Source organism: Symsagittifera roscoffensis, chromosome 7 (assembly GCF_963678635.1).
Source record: "Symsagittifera roscoffensis chromosome 7, txSymRosc1.1, whole genome shotgun sequence".
NCBI lineage: Eukaryota > Metazoa > Xenacoelomorpha > Acoela > Convolutidae > Symsagittifera > Symsagittifera roscoffensis.
This window is the reverse complement of record NC_087068.1, coordinates 37,436,595-37,457,756: the sequence shown is the minus strand read 5'-3', so window position 1 is coordinate 37,457,756 and position 21,162 is coordinate 37,436,595. Positions and strand designations below refer to the sequence as shown.

The 21,162-nt window shown below is 37.9% G+C and overlaps 2 protein-coding genes across 3 annotated transcripts in view; both read right to left on the bottom strand.

Moving 5' to 3' along the window:
* Positions 1–21,162, bottom strand: part of LOC134850964 (ataxin-3-like) — a 197,501-nt gene that overhangs the window by 51,301 nt on the left and 125,038 nt on the right. Inside the window, exons 2-9 of one of the 2 annotated variants that reach the window (XM_063866797.1) lie at positions 13,633–13,750; positions 13,351–13,399; positions 13,033–13,208; positions 12,387–12,472; positions 11,521–11,587; positions 11,119–11,230; positions 10,822–10,943; positions 10,031–10,488 (exon numbers count right to left, since the gene is read on the bottom strand). The exons of the other annotated variant lie outside the window; for it this stretch is intronic. Of the exons in view, the coding sequence (XP_063722867.1) occupies positions 10,183–10,488; positions 10,822–10,943; positions 11,119–11,230; positions 11,521–11,587; positions 12,387–12,472; positions 13,033–13,208; positions 13,351–13,399; positions 13,633–13,656 (942 nt within the window). The 5' untranslated portion in view covers positions 13,657–13,750 and the 3' untranslated portion in view covers positions 10,031–10,182. Of the gene's footprint in view, positions 1–10,030; positions 10,489–10,821; positions 10,944–11,118; positions 11,231–11,520; positions 11,588–12,386; positions 12,473–13,032; positions 13,209–13,350; positions 13,400–13,632; positions 13,751–21,162 lie in introns of those variants that run through there. 2 annotated transcript variants of the gene reach the window in all.
* On the bottom strand, positions 8,112–9,756 carry LOC134850968 (ataxin-3-like). Its single transcript, XM_063866806.1, has 4 exons — positions 9,587–9,756; positions 9,184–9,295; positions 8,887–9,008; positions 8,112–8,553 (listed from the first exon to the last, which is right to left on the bottom strand). The coding sequence occupies exons 2-4, from the start codon at positions 9,275–9,277 to the stop codon at positions 8,248–8,250; spliced, it is 522 nt and encodes a 173-aa protein (XP_063722876.1). The 5' UTR covers positions 9,278–9,295; positions 9,587–9,756; the 3' UTR covers positions 8,112–8,247.

Here is a 21,162-nt window from a genome sequence, read left to right as displayed (position 1 = left end):
TCTGCTGCGAGTGCTATGTCATCCGCATACAACATTTCCAGTATGGAGCCATCTCGCACTTCTTCGGTCAGATAATCCATACTCGTGATAAACAGGAGGGGGCTGAGGATTGAACCTTGATGCACACCAACAGTAACATCAAAAGCATCTGTTGGTTCGCCGTCCAGAATAACTAAGGTCTTACAATCGTCATATGTTGCCATAATAGCGTTTATGAAATGCTCTGGTATGCGTTTATGCCTCAAACTTTCTATAATGAGGCGCCGCGGGACACGGTCAAAGGCCTTCTCCAGGTCGATAAAAATCCAGTAAAGGGACTTCTTTTTTGCTGCAAACTTTTCGCAAAGTTGACGGGCAACAAAGACTGCATCGACAGTGCAGCGACCTGGCATAAAGCCATACTGTGTTCTGCCAATTGTAATCATATCACGGAGTCTTGAGTCAAAAACCTTCTCCAAGAGTTTAAAAGAATGTTCCAATAACTTTATACCACGATATGAGTTGGTACTGAGAGGGTCACCTTTACCTTTGTACAGTGGAATCAGAGAGCTCAGTTTCCAGTCATCGGGCATCTTACCACTGAATAAGATCTGGTTGCAAATAGTTGTCAGTACATCAATGCAAGGGTCACCGGCAGCTTTGAGCACCTCTGCAGTGATACCACTGGGCCCTGGAGCCTTCTTGTTCGCTAACGCTCGCAAGGCACTCTTAATCTCTGCCACTGTAACTTCCTCACAAGGTCCTTCTACAGCCGGTTTGTCACTACTAATGTAAGGATGTTCAACATTCATGATTTCATGCATATAGTCTTTCCATATTTTCTGACGAGCAGCAATGTTAGTTTGAAATTTCCCTTCTGCATCCTTCAAGTAATTCGTGCCGACAACGTCTTGTTTTTGCTTGGCCCTTTGCTTTGCTATGTTGAAGATATTCTTAGAGTCAGCATCTGCAATAGCGTGCTCTACTTGACTGTTGATAGCATCACGAATCGTATGCTTCGCAGCAAGTTTAGCATTCGCATACGCTGTCCGATTTGCATCGTTTCTGTTTCTGCGCCACTGTTTGAACAGTTGTTTCTTCATTTTCACAGCTTCTACTTCTTGGTTCCACCACCAAGTTTCACGTGAGGCTGCATGTCCTCGAGAAACACCGCAAACATTTTGTGCTACCTCGAACAGGTTTTTCTTCAGCTCCTCCCATGCATTTGCCTCAGGTGTCGCAGCAAACTCAGTAGTGAAAAGTTTCTTTGTCTCTGGATCACGTAGTTTCCAAGTCTTTATCCTTGGTTGTCGCTTGACTTTTTTTTGTTTTTTTGTTTGTGGACTTTCTTCATGGTAAAGTCAGCTACAACAAGTTTATGCTGAGTGCCAACTGGAATAGTCTTTGCATTCTTTAAAGAGATTGAGCCTTTTCTGTAAAAAATATAATCTATCTGGGTTGCAATACTGCCCGAAATAAATGTCACCAACTGAGTGTGTGGTTTCTTGAACGCAGTGTTGGCAATAAACAGTCGTGCAGACATGGCACAGTCTAGTAGTCGGACGCCGTCACTGTTCTGGCTTCCATAACCAAAACCACCATGTACACTTTCGCAACTTGAGTTGTCCTCGCCAATGTGTCCGTTGAAATCACCACCAACCAGCGGGTTATCGGTCGTCAGCAACTCACGTTCAAGGGCATCGTAGAAATGATCTTTCATATCTTCTGCTAATTGGCTCTGTGGGCAATACGCAGATATCAAATTGTAGGGACGATCTTCCAAAAGAACCGTAACTGAGATGATGCGGTCGTTGACACGGTTGACCTCCACCACACGGTTCACTAAGTGTTCAGCGAAAGCAAAGCCAACTCCATTTTCTGCTTTCTTTCCGCCAGACCAGAAGAACTTGTAACCGTTTCCAGTCATTCTTGTTCCTGCTCCCCTCCACCGAGTTTCTGGAAGGCAGGCAGCATCAACTTTCCGCTCACCAAGTTCTCTTGCTACCTCACCACTCCTTCCAGTCATGGAAACAACGTTCCACGTAGCAACCCGAAACTTGTTTCCTGGCGTGTCAGGCTCTGCAGCCGTCATTTGTCTCAGGGAGTTTCGGGGTGTCAGTGCATTCTTTATGACGTAGGCCGGCACCGACAACGCCCGCGCAGCACTTCGGGGTGTACTGCCCCCTATATTTGGCGTATTCATGATTCAGTAGGTTGAAGCGGAGTTTCACGGCTGGATGCCCTTCCTATCGCCAACCCTCCTCCTTTACCCGGGCTTGGGACCGGCAAGAAACATTACTGCATGCAATGCTTTCAGGCGGAGTTCCCGATTACAAGACACTTATTCTCGCTGGGAAATCAGAAACTTAAGTTCCACTTTCTTCGAAACTAGAAGTCACCCACGTCTTTCATGGTCTTTACGCTTTTGCTGCTCGGTAATCGAGTTTGCCGTCCTTTAAGCAAAAAAAAATGAAGTGAATTTGAAATTTAACTGAGCTTATATCGAAAAAGAACTGAACAGTATCCTATATAAGTGTCTGAACTATGTTCATCGACTCTTTATAACCAAAGACTTCAAACAGAACATGCTCAAACTGCTAACATGTTCGGAGAAAGTATTTTAACATATTTTCAACGGATTCATCGCGAAGAGAAAAAGGATGTAGGTGCTGCCATCTGGAAGAAGTGTATCTTTCTCATTTCGTAACAGAAAAAAACTAAAACAGCCAACAGCCAGTTGAAAAAGTGTCATTTATCGGAAAGAGACTTAAAAAATTGATAGAAGTTTCAAAAAAAAGGGAGACTGAGCTTTGCAAAAACTAACGAGATCAAGACAAAAAAGCATCTCTATGAGCAATATCGTCGTCTTTTTCCACCTCATTTCGAGGTATTGACTTCACTTTCCGTAAGTAGTCTCCACTGGTTACGATCATTGGCCAACGTCGTCATTTGAGTCTTCCACGTTTTCTCGAAGGTCTTATGAGACAGATGGAAGGGTTTTAGTATTGATTCAGCTTTTTTCTTCCTGATAAGCTCGTCGGAAAATTTCATTCCTCCACGAGGTCTCTTCCACTCCGGGTCCGGTTTAGCTAGAAAAATCATTCGTGGTTGGCGGGCTTCCTTCAATCGCAGCACATGACCAAAGTACTTCCACTGCCTGCGACTGACAATATGTGAAAATATTTGTTTCACCGCAATTTCAAATTTTCATGACATTGTTGTTTGTAATGTGGTCTAAGTACGAGATACTCGCAATTCTCCGAAGACATTTCCTGAACACGTCTAGCTTTTGCATTTGACTGTAGAATGTTCCATGTTTCTCATGCGTATGACGCTGTTGTTCGGACGCATGTTTTGATGACCCAGATTTTGATCTTAAGATTTAGGTGAGCATGCCATAGCCGGGATATATGCTTAAACACGGCCCAGGCTTGGTTTATGCGTCTGTTTACGCCTACATCGGCTGCTCCTTCGGGGACTGACGACCTCAAGCGATAATCCTCCATTGATGGTAAAAGTATCCTTTGATCCGTCGGTGTTCATTATTTTGGTCTTAATGATAAGACCTAACTTTCTAGCTTCGATTGACATGTTGGTGGTCATACTTTTTAGGTTTTCCATATTTTGTAACAAGAGCAATGTCATCGGCAAATGCAAAGGCATCGAAGGTACAGAGGGATGGTCAAATGACGACACCTTGCAATTGGTATTCTGTTACTTGAGCACATCGTTAACTGCTAGTAGGCAGAAGACGGCGTGATAAAATTCCTCCCTTCCTGACCCCTGAAAAACATCAAACCCAACGCTTTCATCGTTATAAGCTTTTATCTTGCAAGTGGCATGACAGAAAAGTTTTATCACAACACCGCATGTGACACCTGGTACGCCGGCTCTTCTGAGAAGTTTGCATAACGTGTTCCGATGGACGCTGTCGAAGGCAGCTGTGAAGTCAATGAAGCAGATTGATGTTGGTTGTCAGATTTCGTATCTTTTCTCTAGAGCCCGTAGTATGCTATAAATCTGGTCGATGCAGCTTCTTTCATGTCTGAATCCAGCCTGACTTTTGGTGAGGTTTTTGTCTATGGTGTTGCTATGTCTTTGTAGAATATTAAGTTCTAGAACTTTTATTGATAAGCACCATGGAGTAGCTGGAACATTTTTCTCTGCTCAGCTACATTGTTCAAATAGATCTCTGTATCCATTCTGACACTGCACTTGACGTAGCTTTGTGGAGTTGCTTCCAGATTTCAGAAGTTGAAGTGACGTTACTCGTGTTACCAATGCCTTCTCTGTGGTCGGTCTAAAAGGCGTCCACAGTTGCTATGTCCTTAAGCTTTGAGACCGCGTTCAGACAATTCGGCCACAGACAATTCAGCCAATTTCAAATTCAGACAATTCAGTCAAAATGAGTGAGACAATTCGACCAAAGACTTTTCAGACAGTTTTAAAGTTTTAAAACGTGCGCGCAAAAACTTTTCACATGCGGCAAAACATCAAAGCTTTTATTAGACGACTTATAAGTAATTCCTTTCGAATGCACATAAAACAATTAAAATTAACAGAACCAAAAATGCCTAAGCATAATAAAACTTTATACAACTCATTATGTTTCCAATTTTGGAATAATAGTTAAGCAAAAATCGAACTCTACAAAAAACTGCGCAATACTTAAAAGTTTACAATTTACACGAAAGCAGACCCGAAATTGGGAATTTACAGGCGGTCAAAAAGGATATCAGTTAAAGGGCTGACCACCCCTACCACGTATGGGCCACACAGTTACGCTGATATTCTTATCATGCCTTAGGCGGGGGAGGGTGCAACCGCCTATCAGGTAATTTGGGTAGTTGGTTGAAACTAATTTGATACTTAAACTTTTTTAAAAGATAAACTAATTGCGATTAAAATATTGACCAACCAGAAACCAGTACCGCGTTTAGCGCCTACTTTTTGCAGTTAAATGGTCCATTGACACAATTAACATTGATTAATTTTCATTAGTAAGTAGCTTGAACAACTGGTTGATTAGTATCCGAATCATTCTCATTCATTCACTTTTAGCAAAAGTTGACGTAAAATGGAATTCGTAATATCTGAACGCGGAAAAAAAACATCTTTGTCTCGACGGTTATAGATACCGTGAAAAAAACCAACTTAAGAACGGTCTCATTAAATGGCAATGTACATTTGGAAATTGTAGAGCAGTGGGTTATTTGGACGAACAGCAAGAATTTACCTTGAAAACCGAGCACGCTCATTTACCGAGCCCCTCAAAAATTCAAGCCAAGAAATTTGCTAATGAAGTTCGAGAAAAAGCCGCAAACACCGGTAACGCTCCCCGACAGATTGTTTTCAACGCCCAAATTGACCTGCCTCTTTATGCAGCGACCACAATACCGATTTACTCAACATCCCTTCGAAGTATAAACCGAATCAGGCAGCAAGCTTTGGAAACAATGCCAAAACCAAAAAACCTTGAGAGCGTCGACGAAATTCCTGAACCTCTCAAACTCAAACACAGCGGTGATACGTTCCTGTATTTTGATTCTGGTAAGTCGGACAGTCGAGTTTTAGTTTTTGCAACACTACCAGCGCTTGATTTGCTTTCTCAGTCGGAAATCTGTCATTGCGATGGAACGTTTTCAGTGGCACCAGACGTCTTTTACCAAATTTATACTATTCATGGTGTAATCGAAAACGCAGTTATACCCTTGGTGTATGCTCTGCTGCCCAATAAGACGCAAGACACTTACGAAAAACTTTTTGGCTGCTTAGAGCAATTTGGAAAAAAAGTAGTCATTGACTTTGAAGCCGCTGTTCGCAACGCCATAAAAAATGCAGCCTGATACAAAAATTCGATTCTGTTTCTTCCACCTGGGCCAAGCAGTATGGCGCAATGTACAAAAACTTGGTTTTTCGCGCAAGTACATGGACGATGATGAGTTTCGACTGAATGTCAAAAAAATGATTTGCTTGGCATTCGTTCCCATTGACGACGTTATTTTCGCTTTTGAGGCGCTCCGAAAAGAGGATCCTTCAGAGGAATTCCAGAGTCTATCAGACTACTTCGAAGACACCTATATTGGTGCTTGTCGAGGAAATAGACGCGTCAAACCAAAGTTTGACATTGGCGATTGGAACGTTTTCAATCGGGTGCTCAGCGGAGAACCTCGTACGAACAATGCGTTGGAGGCATGGAATGGCAGCTTCAATAAGTTCGTATCGACAAAACATCCAGCCCTCCCCAAGTTGATCGCACGATTAAAAGATGAGCAAAAAAACGCCGAAATTAATGTAGAGAGACTGATGTCCGGTGATATTATCAGAAAACAGAAGCCCAAGTATTCAATAGCAAATGATAAACTCGTTCAAAACGCAAAAAACTACAATCGAGACCATATACAGAAGTATTTAAAACTGTGTACCTTCAATGTACATATTTCGTAAAACTTTATGCATAGCAAGTTTGTTTTGATCTTCGAAATTTGTTATTTGATGTTTTTCATTTCTTTGGTAAACTGTTGAAAGCCTTCTGACTCTAATCAAATTAGAAAAGTTTTATTGTTCCCTTTTATCTTGTCTCTTTAATCTAAATCGGCCGAATTGTCTTTGGCTGAATTGTCTGTATTTTAAATCGGATCGGCTGAATTGTCTGTGGCTGAATTGTCTCTGCGCCTGAATTGTCTGTGGCTGAATTGTTCATTATTTTGGTCTTAGTTGCATTAATGATAAGACCTAACTTTCTAGCTTCGATTGACATGTTGGTGGTCATACTTTTTAGGTTTTCCATATTTTGTAACAAGAGCAATGTCATCGGCAAATGCAAAGGCATCGAAGGTACAGAGGGATGGCCAAATGGCGACACCTTGCAATTGGTATTCTGTTACTTGAGCACATCGTTAACTGCTAGTAGGCAGAAGACCGCGTGATAAAATTCCTCCCTTCCTGACCCCTGAAAAACATCAAACCCAACGCTTTCGTCGTTATAAGCTTTTATCTTGCAAGTGGCATGACAGAAAAATTTTATCACAACACCGCATGTGACACCTGGTAAGCCGGCTCCTCTGAGAAGTTTGCATAACGTGTTCCGATGGACGCTGTCGAAGGCAGCTGTGAAGTCAATGAAGCAGATTGATGTTGGTTGTCAGATTTCGTATCTTTTCTCTAGAGCCCGTAGTATGCTATAAATCTGGTCGATGCAGCTTCTTTCATGTCTGAATCCGGCCTGACTTTTGGTGAGGTTTTTGTCTATGGTGTTGCTGTGTCTTTGTAGAATATCAAGTTCTAGAACTTTTAATGATATGCATAACAGAGAAAAACCGCAGTAGTTTTTATCAATTCGAACGTCTCCCTCCTTGTGAAGAGGTACCAAATGAGATAAGCACCATGGAGTAGCTGGAACATTTTTCTCTGCTCAGCTACATTGTTCAAATAGATCTCTGTATCCATTCTGACACTGCGCTTGATGTTACGAGCAAGCTCTCTGGCCTTGGTCACGTGTTCATTGATGCGAGCGGAACGGCGCTGCTCAGAGATTTATAGTGGTTGCGACAATCCCAGCGCGTTTTGGCCTTGCTGTTGACGTTAGATAGTTCTCGCTGATTTCTTGAGTAGCTTTGTGGAGTTGATTCCAGATTTCAGTGGTTGAAGTGACGTTACTCGTGTTACCAATGACTTCTCTGTGGTCGGTCTAAAAGGCGTCCACAGTTGCTATGTCCTTAAGCTTTGAGACATCGAGTCTATTGCTTTGTTTTTTCTTGGCGACAATCATGGCATATTCAGTGTCTACAAAAAATTTCCAATCTGATTGACTGTCTAAGACAGCACTGATCCTTTTTCTAGGCACAAGTAGGTAGTCGATCTGGTTAACAGTGCGGTTGTTTGGGCTTCTCCAGGTCTGGAGGTTTCTTTTCTTGTGCTGGAAGAATGTATTACACAAACGGAATTCTGGGGATGCCGTGAAATCTTTCAAGTATTCTCCATTCGGCAGAAGGATTATGCAATTGCAAACCACCCAATATTGTTGCTGTTAGTATTGGTCACTTGGGCATTAAAATCTGAATAATTTTAACCAAATTTAGTGAACTTGATATGCATTGAGCTTAACAAAAAATGATAACCAAAAACTTTCAATTGCGTAGGTGAAACAAAATTCTAAAGAAGTTATTCATTTGCTCAGGTGAAAATGAAATGAAACGAAGCATCAAATTTGAAATTCTAAGAACTAGCGCACAAAACATGAAGTATCAAAATCTAATTTAAACCTAATCAACTTTGAAGTAAAGACAATCTGATTGCCTCAGCTAGTTCCGGGTCATCATTAAAATCGGATTCTATCACTTCAAATTCATCATGATCAACAACAGTTGAACTATTCGCTACTTTTACAGGTTTCTCTCCAGGTATTGATTTATCTGCGTCTGAAGTGTCCCCGTTACCGTCCATGAAATATTTGAGACGTTTGTTTCTGATCGCATCAGGGTTTGTTGTTACGGGAGTGCTTTTATCTGAAAAGGATGATGATGATGTGGAAGAGGTGTTAAGAGGGTTCAACACAGATCCAGCCGGTTCGCCCTGAAAAATTTGAAACTATACTGCAATGTGGCATTCAAATTAGTTTATAGCCCATAAAAACCCAACAAAGACTTCGATAAGCAGTTAAAAGAAAATTAATTTTTACACCTTTTTGAATTGATTGTTAGTGGTAATAAGCAACCATGATATCTAAGCAAGGCAACAATTGAGACCAAAACTAAATTGCAAGCAAAAATGTGCGGCATAAACTTTCCTTTTCATCGCTGATAGAAAGGTTTTAATCTTAACGTTTTGTCTAATAGATAGCATGCACAATTGGGTTGTGGCAAATGTTTCCAATATTAATCCAAAAGTTTGACTAAATTTATTTACCCAATCGTGTCCCTTTTTGGCTGCGTCCTTCTTAGCTTGAGATACTTTCTCTTCTCTTTCAAGAGAGTGATCATAGGGACACAAGGTCAACATCTGATCGGCCTCGCTTGACGGTAGCTCACCTGTAATTAGAATTCGATCAACAAAAATTATGCCGAAAAAAAGTTCTGATGACATGCTGATTCAATTTTCAATTTGGTTGACTGTTGGCACATTTTCCTATACTTTTGATCAATTATTATTAGTTCCGATAACTACAGACGTGAATGGATAGATTTTCAAAAACAATTTTTCCACCTCTGGCGACGAATATGAAGTACCCCTCTGTCCGCAGCTGGGCCAGGAAGAGGGAGAGATAAGTATCCGATATGTACTTGGGACCCTTCTGCATACTGTTCAGGTTGAACCACTAAACATACCCACAATCCAAACTCAAAATGATTCAGATAAGCTTTCTGACACACGTTACGCAGCGTGGATAACAAGATCCTAAAACTTCTGGTTCGAAAGCTAACAAGATATTTTAAAAATAAATAATCCTGCTTATATATAGCCAAACCAATAGAAAATTTAAAAAATATATAAAAATGGAAATTTTTCAAAGAATTTTTTTAAAGTCAAAAATTATTGTCATAAATAGTGACTGGAGACATTATGTGCTAATTGTATATTTGGCGGGTGCTCTTGTTATTATACTGACCTGTCTGCCGGTGGACGGTCTAAAAGGCGTCCACAGTTGCTAAGTCCTTAAGCTTTGAGACATCGAGTCTATTGCTTTGTTTCTTCTTGGCGACAATCATGGCATATTCAGTGTCTACAAAAAATTTCCAATCTGATTGACTGTCTAAGACAGCACTGATCCTTTTTCTAGGCACAAGTAGGTAGTCGATCTGGTTAACAGTACGGTTGTTTGGGCTTCTCCAGGTCTGGAGGTTTCTTTTCTTGTGCTGGAAGAGTATTACACAAACGGAATTCTGGGGATGCCGTGAAATCTTTCAAGTATTCTCGATTCCGGAAGAAGGATTATGCAATTGCAAACTGCCCAATATTGTTGCTGTTAGTATTGGTCACTTGGGCATTAAAATCTCAATAATTTTAACCAAATTTAGTGAGCTTGATATGCATTGAGCTTAACAAAAAATGATAACCAAAAACTTTGAATTGCGTAGGTGAAACAAAATTCTAAAGAAGTTATTCATTTGCTCAGGTGAAAATGAAATGAAACGAAGCATCAAATTTGAAATTCTAAGAACTAGCGCACAAAACATGAAGTATCAAAATCTAATTTAAACCTAATCAACTTTGAAGTAAAGACAATCTGATTGCCTCAGCTAGTTCCGGGTCATCATTAAAATCGGATTCTATCACTTCAAATTCATCATGATCAACAACAGTTGAACTATTCGCCACTTTTACTGGTTTCTCTCCAGGTATTGATTTATCTGCATCTGAAGTGTCCCCGTTACCGTCCATGAAATATTTGAGACGTTTGTTTCTGATCGCATCAGGGTTTGTTGTTACGGGAGTGCTTTTATTTAAAAAGGATGAAGATGATGTGGAAGAGGTGTTAAGAGGGTTCAACACAGATCCAGCCGGTTCGCCCTGAAACATTTGAAACTATACTGCAATGTGGCATTCAAATTAGTTTATAGCCCATAAAAACCCAACAAAGACTTCGATAAGCAGTTAAAAGAAAATTATTTTTTACACCTTTTTGAATTGATTGTTAGTGGTAATAAGCAACCATGATATCTAAGCAAGGCAACAATTGAGACCAAAACTAAATTGCAAGCAAAAATGTGCGGCATAAACTTTCCTTTTCATCGCTGATAGAAAGGTTTTAATCTTAACGTTTTGTCTAATAGATAGCATGCACAATTGGGTTGTGGCAAATGTTTCCAATATTAATCCAAAAGTTTGACTAAATTTATTTACCCAATCGTGTCCCTTTTTGGCTGCGTCCTTCTTAGCTTGAGATACTTTCTCTTCTCTTTCAAGAGAGTGATCATAGGGACACAAGGTCAACATCTGATCGGCCTCGCTTGACGGTAGCTCACCTGTAATTAGAATTCGATCAACAAAAATTATGCCGAAAAAAAGTTCTGATGACATGCTGATTCAATTTTCAATTTGGTTGACTGTTGGCACATTTTCCTATACTTTTGATCAATTATTATTAGTTCCGATAACTACAGACGTGAATGGATAGATTTTCAAAAACATTTTTTCCACCTCTGGCGACGAATATGAAGTACCCCTCTGTCCGCAGCTGGGCCAGGAAGAGGGAGAGATAAGTATCCGATATGTACTTGGGACCCTTCTGCATACTGTTCAGGTTGAACCACTAAACATACCCACAATCCAAACTCAAAATGATTCAGATAAGCTTTCTGACACACGTTACGCAGCGTGGATAACAAGATCCTAGAACTTCTGGTTCGAAAGCTAACAAGATATTTTAAAAAAAAATAATCCTGCTTATATATAGCCAAACCAATAGAAAATTTTAAAAAATATAAAAATGGAAATTTTTCAAAGAATTTTTTTAAAGTCAAAAATTATTGTCATAAATAGTGACTGGAGACATTATGTGCTAATTGTATATTTGGCGGGTGCTCTTGTTATTATACTGACCTGTCTGCCTAATTTCCGTATGGTGAACCAGTGGTTGTTGAAATGACATATAAAGGCCTTCTCCTCACTAGAACAAACATTCACACAAAATTTTTATAGACTGGAGGAGGGCACTTAAGTCTCCGGTATGTTCGCAGATATCTTCACATCTAGACATCTTCGCATGAAATCAGCACAAGAAGACCTCTTTTATCTAAGCTATGGAAGAACTATTCTCACACATTTTTCCAGAAAAAAAAATACTGCGCTAAATTTTAAAAGGATATGTAAAAAGATCAGCTGATCTGCATCAAGCCTAGCCTGCCTACTAAAACACCATCATAGGATGAGTATAGTTATCAAAAGAACGATAAAAAAAATGTTCCCAGCAGGAATCGAACCTATTAATCTGTCGATAGAGACCGGCGATTTAGCGCTGCGCCATGAACGGTAGAAAGTTATTGTAATTAGGCAAGATTTAATCCGAGCAAGATCAAAATATAATTTAAAATATTATTTTTCCTTTTTACCCAGTTCTTATTCTTTTCACCTATTCTGTTCATTTACCTTCCTTCTCTCATGCTCTTTTCATTATCTCTTTGCTTAATTTAACCCAGTAAGCTCCTAAGCCCTTAATACCCATTTTGATTTTCTCGGCTTGCGCTGAACTTCTTGCATAAAAATAGCAGTGCAAGCTAGCAGACAGGAAAAAAGCCACGTAGTCCAAAAAATTGAAAACCACAGCGAAAAAGATCTGGACAATTTTCTGGATTACACTTTTCATTTGCTCTATAAATTTCTACATGGAGCGTTTTTTCTTATTTCAATTGGCAATGCTCTTTTCCCAATGAAAAATTTAAACTACGAAATATGGGGTAATAGATTACCATGGTGCTTGGAGCACTGTCGAGGCAGCTTCACTGCCTGCAAGATACAGTCGGATATTCCACAACTGCAGAGCCTTCTCTATCACCTACAGGACACAACCACAATTTATCATACTAATACAACAACAACTTAATCTTAGAGAACTTGTGGGCTATTTTCATTTTCATTCATTTCATTTTACTAAAGCATGCAATTATAGCTAAATACGTGGTTTTCCTTATAATGTATAACAAACAAATGCGTTTAATTTGTATACCATATAAAATTGCAGTACATAACGCTCAAATAGTGTTAACTTGAAATTCAAATGCAAAGGGAAGTGGAAACGAGCACACTTGTGCTGCATTTAGACTTCAAACCCGTCCTCTATAAACCAGAAAAAAAATAACGATGAAATGTGCTTCATGTTTCCAATCACTAGTCTTCTGAAAAAGTTGAAAGTCATGTAAAGTAAATCCCAGCCAAACACAAAATGACAGAAAAAACTTCTGCAACTACAAAATTCATCCTCGTAGAACGATGTCCCAATTTTGAAATAAGGGCAACAAAAATCGTATTCATCAACAAATTCAAACAAAATTAAGAGTATCTTCGTATTAGCAGGAACACATTTGTCGATATGGCGCTAGAAGAATGGCTACAAACCTGTACTGAGAAGTATCCACTGTCGTCATGGTGGTTACTCGATCCATGCTGGCCACCTCCACTTCTTTGGTCCTGGGCATATATCGCATCAGCACCCATCTCCCTCAAGTTAGCCTTCTCAATCTCGTCAATGTCATGAGCAATGGATGCTAGATCCACAGGCGAAAAGTAGGGCCCTGAAAAGCTAAGAACTTCACTAATGGTTTGAGATCAATCAAACTAAAAGACAATTTTTTCATTATAAATTGCATAGCTTCTCGTAATTAAGAACAAGCCTAATAGTATAAATTGAAACACGCAAAATATTTGCAAACTCACCCTGCAATAAAGCGTTGAGACAATGCTGAGCACATAGATTCCCTTGTTGCTGAAAACATCGCAAAAATAATAATCTGTGGAAGTTTTCCTTATTTGATCCTATTATTATAGACAGTCCTCAACATTCATACTTCCCCTATTAGCTCACCAGCTCAACTTAGAATTATCTCACACTCAGAACCAACAACTATTTAAGAAAAACATTTTTTCACATTTTTCCAACAAACAATCGTTTGAGCCTAGAGCTACTTTGTGCTGTGAACAATGGGAAATGTGGGTTACCTTTTCGTGAAATATTAAATCCATTGATGTTTATCCAAGTTCACTCCACACAAGGCCAGATATGTTTATCCACGTTTCAGTAGATACAGTCAATCAGTCAAAAATCAACATCAATTCTGAAACAAAGGGGCAATGTCGCTTTGGTAGTATGCCAAAACCTCCTAATAAGCGGATGTGTCCCTTTGGTAGCATGGCAAAACACCATAAAAAAAAATGACAGACTTTTTTTGAAAAAAAAAAAAATCTTCTAAGAAAGAAAACATTTCACCTGAAACCTCTGTGACACTTTTGACAACAGTTTAATGATAGGTGCTCTTTGAAAAAAAAACCAATTTAAGAAAACTGGACCAGCAAATAACTTCAATAAACAAAGAAAAATTTCAAAATAATCATTTTTCAAACTTAATTTGCTCGATTTCTTTTGCATCATTTGCACGTTTGTTGTTTGATGGCGTGATTTGTCTTCGAATCAAAGTCAAACAGCAAACAATCAAATTTCAACGCGGATAATTATTCCCGAAAAATTGACTCCAATAAAAACCTATTTAAGTATTTTTCAGATAGGACCGATATGAAATTTTAGTTAAGCCGAAAATTTAGCAATAAGCATTACAAAATTGTCGAAGACCACATCAAATTACTTTGACCTTGAAACTGAAACTAATTCACAAAGCTCCTCAAAAATCCGCCCATGCTTTACGCCGGAATTTTACATTTTTTTGTTGTGGAAGACTGCGTGGCAAACTTTTTTTGAACGAGCAACGATTTGAGCTTGAGAAGTTAATTTCAAAGAAAAAAATGGCCCCGAAGCTCTGTAAATTTCAGATAAACTTTACTATTGACCCCTTTTTGATAAAACTAACATAATTTGAGAAAACTGGGTCAATAGAAAAAATTAATTATTCCGCTTGAAAATCTGAAAAATAAAATCAATTTTTGAAACCAGAAGTCAATCGGGTTTTTCGTGACCTTTTCACTTTTGCTGTTGGATTGTGGAGTTTTTCTCCCTTTTAGGAAAGAAAATAACCTGAATTTAAAAAAAAAGACAAACTGCGAAAAATCAAAATTCAGCGCAAACAAAAGAAACGAAAAAAAAATCATCACAAACTCATTAAGCGTCTTCACTACGTCCACTGACACTTCAAAGAACTTTATCCACGCTAGCGTTATTTCATCAAAACAATTGACTCTTCGCTCCCCTCACATTTTCTTGGGTAGAGAAATCCAGCGAAAAGCAACGTGTTTCCTGATAAACTTTACGTGAAGAAAAGGAACTAAAAAAAAAGTTTGAAAACAAAATCGACTTGCGAAAAGCAGCTTCACCAAAAATCCACCGAAAAGCAGCTCCATCAAAAGAGCTAAGAAAAAGTAGAAGTAAGCCTTGAATTAGCGAAAACTCGTCTACTTAGGATTCGAATCTGCGACCTAATGCAATCAAGAGTTTTTGAGTCTCACGCACTATCCACTCAAGCTCAATAACCGACAAACACAAGCTACGAATCAAGCAGCTACATATGCTAATAAACTGCCCATGCGAATCAGCAAAAATGGCACAAAACCCAAATAGACTCAATTTGGTAATAATTTGGAATATAACAAACTGAAGGCATCCACAATAACTTTGCAGGTAACAAATCGCAAAGCATAAAGCCACATTATGTATAAATTATGCAATTTAAAAAATTGGGAGATATAATGAGTAAGAAAAATTCTGAAATCAAGTTTTTATTAATGTTATATTATTTGAAACAAATCACTTTATTCGGAAAATGCAACAAATTTTTTTTTAAAATGCATGTGTTAACTTATTACGATTCGAATGTCAAAGCACATGCTATGAAAAAGCTGTAATGATGCTCCAAATGTGGCATCAATATTTGCGACTCAGGTTGGCAAAAAGACGGTTCGTTCAAATACACTCGCTTCGCGAGCTTCTGAAGGAAACTCAAAAATGAAAAATTTCCACAGAAAAAAAATTTGGTTAAAAAAAACAAAATGTACCCCTTACAATTACAAAAAAAAAAACAATAATCAATTCCGACAAAAGAAACGGCAACTTAAAAAAGCCTATGTAGAAAAAACTGCTAGTTACACATTTTTCAAAAATTTATATCAAAAAATAGTTTAAAAAAACCAAGACATAGTCTCCAAAACTTAAATTTCCCAATGACTCCTTTATTAAATATATCAGATTTATATTCCATAAATAACTTGAAAAATTCAGCTCACACTCCAAATTATGCAAAAACTTCAATCGTAAGAACTTTTTCGGTTAACAGAAATCCTTCTACAAATAGTTATGAACTAAACGCAGCCGTACCTAATGATTAAAACAACATCGAAACATCATCTGTTAAAATAGCCAACGGACAGTTGGAAAAGCTCCAATGAACACACGTACTTTCGCATTTCATTGAAGAAATTTATGGCATCACAGCTCTTTGAATTTCACGAGCGATTCATGAAGGACTTTTATCTTTTTAACCCAATTTGAGGAAACTGGATCAAAAAATGAAGTTTGGAAATTTAAGAATTAAAATCAACTTTCGAAAAAGGAAGTGGTTTATATTTCTTTGAGTCATTTCCGCTTTCGTAAAAGGAGAGCGCAATTTATCCTCGTTGTAGCAAATGAATTTCGCAAGAAATCAAAAATCAAACCGCAAAGTTGAAATTTAGCGAATGCAAACTTTCGGACATTTTCCTGAAGTATCGGGGTAACGCATGAACGTTTTTGCCAGAAACCGTCTCGTTTGTGATTTAAAAATTTCGAAATTTTCGGATAACCAAAGTTCAAAAAATTTTCTTCGGAATGAAGAGATAATTTAGGCAAAATTGAAATCGTTCTATAAATTTCAACAAGACTCCTGCTTTCTTTCTTGTGAATTGGAGTGACGAAAGCACATTTCCAGAGATTAGGCCAGGAGCGTTTTGATAGGATATTTTTCTAAAAGCAAGTAAGCGAACGGGGCGAGACAAGCCCCACAATTCCGTATGACAGTAGCAGAGACTCCATCATATGCTCTAGAACTCTTAGATACATTTTGAAGTGAGGAGCAAATTTCTTCCTTGACGATTACAATTTCATCTTAAATAATTGAGGGGTTTTCGCTTTTCGAGATCACAACATCAAAATCGACATTTAGTTGAAAACTGAAAAGAAATATCTATTCCGTTTTTTGACTCTTGTAGGACACGATTGAAGGGTAAATTTTGGAGCCATTGATCGCTTCAAGCAGAGCAAATGCTTCTTTAGTGCTATAGGATTTTGATTTCCGTAGCAATGCAAATTCATCCAGATCAATAAAATTTTTGACGTCGGTTGCTGAGTAAATTTTGTTGAATTGTTCTTCTTTCTACGAGCAGTTTCAAGTTTGTTCATCTTGTGGATTGTTATTGAGGTGGAGTAAAATGGGATACCAGAACGTTTCTGACGTTTCAAGTAGCTGCTTTCACGAAGAGCATCAAGGAAAATCTCGTTCCATGTGCGCTCAAAAAACGGATCCATGTTATGACAAAGGCTGACAAAGGAAACTTCTAGTTTCAAATTCGATTTAAACTCGGCAAAATCAAAGCTACGATTTTGAGTCAGGCCCGGTGACATTAAGGAGCTTTTGGTCAAATTATTATTGGAAAGTGATCATTTTGGTTAGCATCCAAAATTTTATAATCCCATAAGACGCTATGTGAACCGAAAAACAGATCAAAACATTGCCTATTCTATGTGTACTGATGTGAATTATTTGGAATGAACCACAGTGGAGGGTTAGAAAATCGATAAAAATCTGATCATCGGAGAACTTCGTCGTTAAAGAATCCCAGCAGACATCAGCTAGGTTGAAATCGCCCAAAAAAGCCATTCAATTTTGTCATAAACACAACATTCACTTAAAATTCGTCTAATAGAATCATTCATATCAAGCGGACTTTTATAATAGCCGGAGCAGCGAAGTGTGAGATAGAAGAGATTCATGCAGTAGGTTTGTTTTTCAAGTTTTAGTACGCAATGAACGTAGAACTCAGTTGATGACCCAGACAAGGTTGTAAACTTTTCAGCTGAAGACGAAGAGCACGCTAAAAGAAAACCTCCGTGTGTGCCAGCAGCCCTGTCACTTCTCGATACAAACTGGACTGGATGTCCACAAAACAGTGTTCGTTCATCTAATGTCGAATCTAGCCAGGTTTCGGTTAGGCAAACCAAGTCTGGTTGCTGTAAATAAATTGACTGCCAGGTCTCCAGACGTCGTTCGAAAGTGAGTATACTTTGACAATTGAACAGATAAATGCTTCAATTGTTATTTTCCCGTGGTGTAGTACCTAGTCATTCATTTGGCTGGATATCAATGACACGTCCTTTGTTGATTCTGTACACTTTAGAGGGGTTTTCGAGTTGTGGCCTCCTCTTTTGTATGCGAAGGTTGAATTGTTCAACCTATTCAGGGGGGGGGGGCATATTTGGATTAACAAAAACATCAAGATCATCGGCCAGCTTTCTTACGAGTTCCTTTGACGATTAAGTTTTTGCTCTTAACAGTTCTCTAACGTTGTTCCTTTTGAATTTCAGATACTATAATACCCCTAGCTTGAGGTTGGGTTTGCGTTGTTTCTACTATGACTTGAACTAAACTTTTGCTATCAACCTTGGTTCAAGCTGCACAAAATCTTGTTTCAATCAATTCGTCTTCCTGTCTCGTAACTTTTCGGGTTCTGTAGGGCATGACTGAGGGTATTGTTTGTAAAGAAAAAAATTTGCAAACACATTTCTTCTCAATCTCTAAAACTTAATTTCTAAAACAAGGTAAAGAAAATGTGATGGAGGGAGAAGTTTTTAAAACTGATACTTGGTAACAAAATCATATTTCAAAAACAGTAAGGTTTTGCAGATATTACAAATAGTAAATAGAGAAATTTTGCACCAAAAAACTCCCTTCTAATAAAATTAGCCGATCCGTTAAGATCTTTGACATTTTAATTGAATGCAGAAGATAACAAAATCATAAATTCAATGAAAAAAAAAACATGAAGCAGTTTGTAGAATATGGAAAACATTTTTCCTTCAATCTATCATCTTCATGATGATCAATTTTTGTAGTAAGAAAAATAGTTTCACGATACTTTCAAAAACTATGGAAAAAAAATTGAAAATTAACTATAAAAATTATCCATTGCCTTTACAAGAGAAATCATCACAAACACATCTGATTACAACAAGCCAGTTTAAACCCTGAAATGAGTAACAACTGAATTCAGTCAAAACGTTGCCGAAAAAATGTAAATAGATTCAGGCAAAATTAAGCAAAACAACTTACACCTCAAAGCTGACAAAACTCAACAGGATTTGCCGTATATTATATCTGTGATCGGAATTGTTGATAACTTTAAATTGTCAGTGTTGAGGAGTAAATTTTTTTGGTGATTTTGCCTGAATCGATTCACTTTTTTCGAAAACCTTCTTGACTGAATTCAGCTGTTACTCGTTTCAGGGTTTAAGCTGATTTTTTTTGTAACCGGGTGGGTTTGGAACAATTTCTTGAGTGAAAGCAAAGAATAGTTTTAAATTATCAAATTTTCTAAAGCATTTTACGTTATCTTAAAATTATTTTTCGTACTACAAAAATCGATCGTCATGAAGGCGATAGACTGAATGAACTAGAACATTTTCCGTATTCTACAAAACTCTTCATAATAAACAGCTTTTGCTCTCATACTAAACAGGTTTTGATCTCATACTATAGTTAACAGGTTTTCCATTATATTATATCTGTTTAAGCAGAAAACATTTGGAGCGAAAGACAAAAGAAAATTAAAAATTATACAACTGTAATAAAAATCAGATTTCGAATTCAACGGGTATTTGCAAGGCAAACCTGCTCAATATATGTGTATCAGCTGCAGCAATCTCGGCAAGAAGTGTCTAACAAAAAGATTCCGCGATTCTGTTCGGTGCAGGAAAAAGTGCAATTTTTATAATGCTAGCGAAGATAATGCTGCATCATAAAAGCTAGATAATAATGCTAGATATAAGATGATAATGCTACATAGATAAAAGTAGAAAGATGGCCAGCTTACGATAACTTCAAAAATTTTTTCAGGTGAACTAAAATCTTATCATAAAGACAATTTCAAAATTTGTTTTTCAGGTGAAACAGAATAATAGCGTAGAGACACTTAAATATAGGTTTAAAATCAACGACAGTAAAACCCAAAATGTACCTTAAATCTTTTTTCGGACAAGGTTTCAAAACTAGAGGAACCCAAAATGTACCTTAAATCTTTTTTCGGACAAGGTTTCAAAACTCGACGCTTTCTCGAAACAAACTCTTCACTTGCTTGAAAAGTCTTCGAAATGGTTTCAATTTTGATATTTCCGAGTTCAGAAATCAGAGAAGAGAGATCTGAGCTGCTGACTGAGCTGCTCATCACAAGACCCATTTGCTAAATGTACCTTACAGGGCAATTGATTTGGACTTTTTTCGCAAAAAAATTGGTAAGTCAGTTGTACTTACAAACTTTGACATATAAAAAAGCTTGTGTACAGAATCCAAGTTCATGCATGCACATTTCTTTGCGCAATTCTTCAAGTTTGCAAATTTATAAAAATCAACTTATATATCGCAACATTGATTTACAAGAGGCGAAGTTGCACTTCGCATACACAAGCAAAAATATGACCGACAACGCTACTGAGAAAAACTGAATGAGTAAAACTTTGAGTCTACAAAAATTCTTAAGTGACGCACGCCAATTATGAGTCTACATAATTGTTAAGTGACGCAAGCCAATTATGAAGCATTAGCACTACCAGTCAACTTGAAAAGAAATTTACCAACTAAAATGCCTCAATTTATAGAGCGGACGCATTTTAACTAGCATACGAAAAAGTTCATTGAAAACATCCGACCCTGGCCAGGTTCGAACCCTCTTATTTTGCTGCTGGTCTCCTTCCCTACCTGTACGCTACAGAACCATGATAACTTGAAGCTAAAGTGCTATTTGTAAAAAAAAAAAGTAGTCTGTGTTAATACCCCTAGCATTGGCTGCGCTTAATAGCTGGATCAAAATGAACATTTCAAAATGAAAACATTTTGTCGCAACAATTGCATCGCAACAATTTTTGCGACCTAGGTTGGAAAAGCTATGCGTGTGTAAATAACCATTGAGTTAAGGCGAAAATCCAAGCAGGCAAACCCTTCGAAAATTTCTTTTTTTATGCATCCCAGAAGCGACCTCACCCACAACTCTAGTGACGCCTCACCAGCACCTAGGTATCCTGAGAATCAGGGTACAGTTTAAAAACATCTGAAAAATCGAGGCCATAATACTTTTTGTTTCTGACCATTGAAAATGGGGAATGCATTTGTATTCGCGTGTGTTTTAATTTTTTCGCAAAATCAGGTAAATCAAACAACCATCGGAATGGGTTGAGTGATATATTATTTTAAAGCCTTTTCAGTCAAAGACGAGATAAACTTACTTGAAATTTTTGATCTAACTTCGAGCGACTAAAATGAGCGAGCAGGCTTATTTTAAGTT

Coding starts and splice junctions, on each gene's coding strand:
- LOC134850968 (XM_063866806.1), bottom strand. CDS start 9,277: ATGCAGAAGGGTCCCAAGTACATATCGGATACTTATCTCTCCCTCTTC. Junction 9,009..9,183: donor CTTCATATTCGTCGCCAGAG/GTGGAAAAATTG, acceptor TTCTAATTACAG/GTGAGCTACCGTCAAGCGAG. Junction 8,554..8,886: donor CCAAAAAGGGACACGATTGG/GTAAATAAATTT, acceptor CAAATTTTTCAG/GGCGAACCGGCTGGATCTGT.